The sequence below is a fragment of the Mercurialis annua genome, linkage group LG1-X (genome assembly GCF_937616625.2).
Source record: "Mercurialis annua linkage group LG1-X, ddMerAnnu1.2, whole genome shotgun sequence".
In the NCBI taxonomy this organism is placed as follows: domain Eukaryota; kingdom Viridiplantae; phylum Streptophyta; class Magnoliopsida; order Malpighiales; family Euphorbiaceae; genus Mercurialis; species Mercurialis annua.
In genome coordinates, this window is record NC_065570.1 from 4217251 (window position 1) to 4224483 (window position 7233).

The 7233-nt window shown below is 29.1% G+C and overlaps 1 protein-coding gene across 1 annotated transcript; it reads right to left on the bottom strand.

Moving 5' to 3' along the window:
• Positions 1-255: 255 nt before the first annotated feature.
• LOC126678482 (rac-like GTP-binding protein RAC13) lies at positions 256-6274 on the bottom strand. Its single transcript, XM_050373380.2, has 7 exons — positions 6156-6274; positions 5992-6079; positions 5814-5923; positions 5648-5711; positions 5396-5460; positions 853-918; positions 256-572 (listed from the first exon to the last, which is right to left on the bottom strand). Exons 1-7 carry the CDS (start codon positions 6252-6254, stop codon positions 471-473), a joined length of 594 nt encoding a protein of 197 aa, XP_050229337.1. The 5' UTR covers positions 6255-6274; the 3' UTR covers positions 256-470.
• Between the last annotated feature and the right edge of the window lie 959 nt (positions 6275-7233).

Genomic DNA, 7233 nt, shown 5'->3' on the forward strand with positions numbered 1-7233 from the left:
CGTTTTTTAAATCCTTCCCCTTCACAAAATGTTTCAAAATTACCAATTAGGCCCTACTTTATATTAAAAAACAAAACATTTTCGATTTGTTTTTATTTATGATCGAACCTATATTTTTCCAATTAATAAAGATATTTATCAAAATTAGTCTACAATTGATAGAATTGAACATGTTTGATCATAAATGAAAAAAATCAAAAAAAGATAAATATTTTTCTTGAAAAAATTGAATAGATGGTTCTAAGTGGTTCAAAATGGCTTGAATTGAATTTTGATTTATATTAATATCCAATGAAAAATTTGAAATGCGTATAATAAGAACTCTATGTTGGTAATTGAGGTTCTTGTTCTATGTATATTTTACATGGCCTGAACAACATCAAATAACTCTGCATTGTATGGAAAATTATAATCTCAAGAAGAATCAACTATGTATATATATGAGACATTTTGCTGTGGCAGAGTTTGAGCTAGAGGAAAAAGCATGAAGTTTTTTGTTTACGCGGTTTCCTCTTCGGATTTGGCGGTCGGAGAGCTACTTTTATTGCGGAATCAAACACGGTCTTCACCTTCTGTATAGCATCAAAAAATAAAAAAATTAGTTCAAATTAAGTATTTAAATCAAAAAAATTATTTGAATTTCAACTTCTGTACTATATAAGATGTCTCTTGAATACTATTACACGGAAATTTATCGAGTGCTGCGTTTTGTTTTTGTTTTTAAAAATGCTTCTGTTTTTGTGTTTTATAATATGCAGTGCCTCATGTTTCTGTTTCGTGCAACATAACTTGAATATTTTCCCATTAATCATATAAATCTAGATTTTAATAGATAACTAAAAAAAGCCCGACCTGCTGAGTCTTAGAACTGCACTCGACGTAAGTGACCGCACCGATCAGTTTCCTCAGCTCCTCACCCTGAATTTTATCATATACTATAGTCATTAGTCAATTTATTTTTGTAACGATTCAATTACAGATATATTGTACTAGTGATCTATCACTACCACATAAGTCACCTTCAGCAACACAAACATAGCAACACTTTCAATACTGTTGCAATAGTATATATAAGGCAACAGAAATGTTACAGTTAAAAATCGTTACAAAGAAATTAACAAATTTTACAAATTTACAACATAAGGTAACAAATATAGAAAACTGCTGCATTAGCTTAAGAAAATGCAACAGTTGTATTGAATCTAACAACACTTTTAAACTGCTGCCTTATTTTATATATAAATTTTTTTGAAAATTTTAATTTATAATTTTTCATTAAAATGGAAAATCTTTTACTACATTTTCATTAAAAAATTCAAAATCACTCTTAAATTTTGAATTAAAATCTCAAATTTTTTAGTTTTATAGTTTTTTGATAATTTAATTTCTCTTATTCTATTATATTTGTAATTATCATTTCCACTGTCTTTTCTAAAAAAACTTAACAGCCATTTCTTCAGGATAGTTAAGTCATAGTTTTTTTTGCTAAAGTTCTTATTTTTGTTTGTGTTCCATAAATTTGTACAATTTTCATAAATATGATAATATATTATTAAGCAACAGTAGATGATGAGATATTAAAATTATTTTTCAAAATTAGAACTAACACTTGCACAAGTAGAATCAGAACAAAAAAATTAAAAATTAAATTGTCGCTTCTTCACTCTCTCTCTCAATTCAAAAGAAAACTCGTTCAAGCACCTTTAATTGACCTAGGGTTCCGTTTTCAAAAAAAAAATTCATTCTTGTATCTATACAAGAGGTTAAATGAAGTTGAAGATCAACAAAGCCTCCGATCTCAGCTCTATATCAATACTTTCTTAGTCAAGGTTTTAGTTTCTCTTCCTCGCTAATCTTTGCTTGTTTCCCGAGAAAATATACTAACCAGAACGCAATTGTTTTCAATTTCAATTTGATTTACAGTGTTTAACTGCCATCAACTGAAGGTAATCTATTTTTAATTTCATTGTCTTCTCCATCGATTAAAGGTATTTTCAATTTCAGTTTTGTTGCTCTCTTTGCGTGTATTTTACAGTGCGCAACTACCATCTCTTTTTGCATGAGTTTTGCAATCCTAGAATTTACTGATGATTAGAAGATCTCTTCAATGTCTTCACTTGATAAGTAAGTATAATTTCAATTGAAGTTTGTTTTTATGTCAAGTTATTTCTGCCTGCAGATAATAGTAACATTAGTTATTAATTCGTTTTTTTAGGTTTGTTTTATGATTGATATTAGTTACTTAAAAGATAGTGCAAAGTAGGGAAACCATGTTTGATTCTATTAGAGAATAAAATGTGAATTACAGACTAATTTTGTTGTGATTACTTACAGATGACTTAGAGGAATGTAGTATTACTTTTTGATTTATCGATTAATGTTTTTTTTTTGCTTTATAGAAGATGCTCCAAGTTTTTAGTTGTGATTTGTAATGGAAAGAAATTTTTGTTTCAAGAAAATTTGCATTGATTTATCATGTATGAAGCTAAATATTTTTTCAGAAAGTATGATTTAGAGTTAAATGTTTGTGGCATTTTATTGATTTTATATCGTTCCAATGATTTTGATTTTGATATTTACATTTATTTTTATTGATGGATCTTTTGCTCATTTTGATTCATCGGCCACTGCTACTTCTTCTTCCTCTTGTAAGAACAAATCTCTCTTTTTCATTGACATTATGTGTTTATTGTAGTAATGACACTTAATATATTAATGTGTATTTGTTGGACTTGAAGGTATCATTTAATTTTTTATCTGGTGTGAGCATAGCAGCTACATGGAGTATTTGAAACCGAAAAATAAAGGTAACAAACTTGCATACTTTAACTGCTGCAGCTTTACTATGAAGTTCACAAATCTTGATTCATAAAGTACCTTTTTTCCTATGCATAAGTAGCTTTCTTGGAGAGGAATTAGGCGCTCTCACTACCAAAGAGTTTGAACAACTTGAGTGTCAATTGGAATCATCACCTAATATTAGTATAAGTACTTTTGAGTCAATTGGAAACATGTAAACATAGATGTTTCATATGTTTGTTTGAAATACATGAAAATGTTTAAATTGAAATTAGTAGTACTAAATGAGCTTTGAGCATGATTTGTAATTGTCTACAATGTAGAATGCTGAGTGTAGTTTGATGTATTTGACTAATGTTTTTATTGCTTTATGCTCTGAATATGTTTGACGCTTCGTACATTGAAACAAAGGATCACATTATTAGACTATTAGGAGCATTTCTTTTGGCAATTTATCATTTCGATCTATTAAATGGATGGAGAAATATATGAAATTTGGTTATTGTGCTAGTGGAGATATGGAACTTTTGTTCATATGGTTTTAATAGTGTGAAGTATTGTCCCTATAGTTACTTGGTTTATTATTCTCATGTGCAAATATTTCGTAATTTCATTAAATTAGGATTCACATAGTTTAGTTTTTCAATTAAAAAACTTTTGGACTTGGGGATTTTTGGAATTGAAACTTGAGAGCTGGCATTCTTATACTCTATTCCACTAGAGATTTGAGACAACATGACTGCATTTTACATATTGTCCTTATTGCCATTTCATCTCTTTATATCTGCATAGTTCTTCAGAGCCATTGTAACTCTTCTTCTTCAGCATCATTTACTGTTGTGAATTCAAATCTGATGCATTTGCGACCAGCTTAAATATTATGCAGGGTGCTTAAAAGAATTGTGACAGGTATTGTTTATTTTCATTTTGATCTTTGTTATTAGTTGGGTTCTTTTAGACTACTTGTTGATTCTTTTCTAAAGAAGTAGCATTAAGTTACTGATCCAAAAATTCTAAAATATGACCTTTGCTTTTTGTTAAGTTGTTTTTTTATATATATACTTTGATTCCTTTGCTCAATGATTCATTTTTCAGATTTTGATAACCATCTGCTCTATCAACATCACTTTAGTTCTTGAAATTTATGATTTTCATCTAAAAATTTAGCATCCGTAGTTGATTGCTCGATTTATAAGCTGGTAACTTATTGCTCCTTTTGATTCAAGTTTTGATATTTTGCATAGTTTATGCACATGCATGTTCTATTTTTTCTTGAAAGGGAATCCTTCTTAAAGTATTTGAACTTGAATGTTTTATGAGTTTGTCATAGCTAAGCTGCTCATCGTTGATGCTTTGGTTAATGGCGAAAATGTGCCAATGAAAAGGATGTAAAAGATGTAAAGATGAAGAGAACGGTGAAGTACAACTAAACAAAGAGACAAGTCCAGGTGTTATCTTCGGGTAAGGATAAATTATCGAAGGTCATGCTATGATAAATTGTTTCTAAGGATAAAATTTTGATTTTTAAATCTGAAGATGGCTTCTGGAGTCCAAATTCAAGCCACTGAGTTTAGACACAAATAAAGTTCCTTCATGTAAGTATTTGTTTCTTGTACGTATATGCCTTGTTATGTGATTTTGCAAATTATGAATGTCTATTTTATTTTTGCAGAGTTTCATACAAATATTACATGAAAAATGATTTGCTAAGCAAAATCCAACTCGGATAGGAACTTATTTTTTGTGTTATGTGATTTTGAATATTTTATTATGTGTTATGTGATTTTTGAAAATTCACTCAAAGTCGGATTCTGAAAGCGTTCAATTTTGAGTGACAGCTCCTTAAGTACTCGTTCGTGTGCATATTTATCTTATTATTATGTTTGCATATTCTGAGTATGATTGTTATGTGGTTTTGCAGGATTTCAGGAAGATATTTGTGGAAAACGATACCGTAGCAGAAAAGACGTTCAATGTTTAGTAGTACAATCGTTATTTTTTATGAACATTTTCTGTTTACGATGTAATAGATGGATGAAATATTTTTCGACTTTGAATTTTATGAATATTTTCCGTCTTCTAATTTTAGTGAATATTTTCCGATTTTAAATTTAGTGAATAATAGTTTCTGCTTTTAATTCTTGTTCTTTAAATATAAGTTGTTATTTAAAGTTTTAGCTAAACCATTGCATTAGTATATATAAATGTTGCCAAAAGTACTATCCAAATTGTTGCCTTATAAAAATAATGTTGCCTAAAGTACTATAATAATCGTTGCCTTAAAAAAATAAATGTTGCCTAAAGTTCTATACAAATCGTTGCCTTAAAAAAATAAATGTTGCCTAAAATGTAGTACAAAACTATTACAGTAGATTTATAAAATCGTTGCTTTTGTTACCAATTGCAGCGATTTTATTTCTATTACAATAGTATAAAAGAACTGTTGCAATAGCTATTAAATTCTATTGCAGCGGTCGCAAATGTAGCTGTTTGAAAAGTGTTGCAATACACCTAAGGCAACAGTTTATGTACATACAGCAACATTTGTCCGGTGTTGCTGAAAGTGACTTATGTGGTAGTGTATTATATGACATACTTGAGCTGTTGTTATGGGTGTTGCTCCCGGATGATCGATCAAGTACTGCTTATCTTCCCGCAAATCTAAATATAATTATGAGCAATTACGAGCATTGATCGATTAAATAATACTCAAACTGAGGGATTATAAGTGGTGGCAAGCTATCCGACACGGAAATAAAAAGTAAAAAAATATATTCTTTATATATGTAGATTTCAAATTTTAAAACTACTTTCGAAAATAAAAATGAAACGCCAAATATTTATTTACCAAGCTTAGTCCCAACAAGTAGAATTGGCACATTTGGAGCATAATGTTTTAGCTCAGGGATCCACTGTTTTAACCAAATCAGAAAATTATAGCAAAATCAGGACGATGATGCAACAAAAGAATAAAAGTTGAAGTAATAAAATGAATTGAGAAGAAATAGAAACACCTTTTTGTAAATATTCTCAAAACTGGCCTTACTAATGAGAGAAAAAGCCAATAAAAATACATCAGCTCCTCTGTAACTTAGTGGCCTCAGCCTGTTATAATCTTCCTGTCCTGCAGCAAAATTCACACATTCAAATTTCATAAATTACCAAAAAGGCACGAACTTAATGAAAAATTACCAGCTGTGTCCCATAATCCAAGATTCACTGTACTTCCATCTACCACCACATTAGCACTGAAATTGTCAAATACTGTTGGAACATAATCCTATCATTACAAAAAAAATTATTGATCAATTTGTTGAAAATCACAATTTAAACATATGATATGATCAAAACGGTACCGTAGGAAAAGAATTGCTAGTGTAAGAAATGAGCATGCAGGTTTTTCCTACAGCCCCATCCCCAACAGTCACACATTTGATAAATTTTGCAGTTATCATCCTCTAGCTTTTTACATATTTAGTTATGTTTTCTTCTATTCTTATACATGTAATAGCTATGAGGCAAAATTCACATTGGAGTCCCCTTACTTTTTGATATTTGTTCATTAGTCCTTACAAATATCTATTGAGACTTTTTTGGGTTCGATACATTATTTCAATTGACATTTTGGAACGGAAGTTTACGGAGTCATTTAAAAAGATTCTACCTTCAATATTTTTATTACTATAAAAAAATTATCATTTTAACTTGCTTTTGTTTCATACTTCATTCAGTTTTTATTAGGACTACCACTGTAAGTTGAAAAGAACTAAAATTTAATAACTACATTATTTAAATATTTGAACTCCACATTTTATACAATTATCTGTTTAAATTTCTTTTATCACAGCCATTTATTCTAATTCCAATTCCGATTATTATTTATAAAATTCTTAGTCTTTTTTATAGATTTGACTAAAAAATTGATTTTAACATTATTTTAGAAATATTTCAGTATTTGGATTTTATTTTTTTTATTTGTTGGTGCTTTAACTTTTATTCTGTAATTTATAAGGTTTATAGCATCTATATAAAAGGTAATATAATTAATTAATATATTGACCCAAAAAGAATTTAAAAACTGATGTAAAATGTATAATGATGAAAATATGTTTTTATAAATAATAAGGACTAACAAAACAGAACTGAAAAATTATGGGGATTTGAAAGTGGATTTTGCGTGACAATAAGGATAGAAGAAGTATTTTCAAAGTATGCGAAGAAGAGGAATGGAAGATGGTAGCTTTTAACAACCCCCGCAATTGGCTAACAAACATCACCCACTCACTATATCTTTTGTAAAATCATCAAGTAAAAGATGATGAATAAAGGGTCATTTTACCCCCTCAACTTTACACGACGTATCAAAAAAGTCCAAAACTAAAAAACCGCATCACTTATATCCTGAACTTGTAAAAACCGGCTCAAAAAACTCTT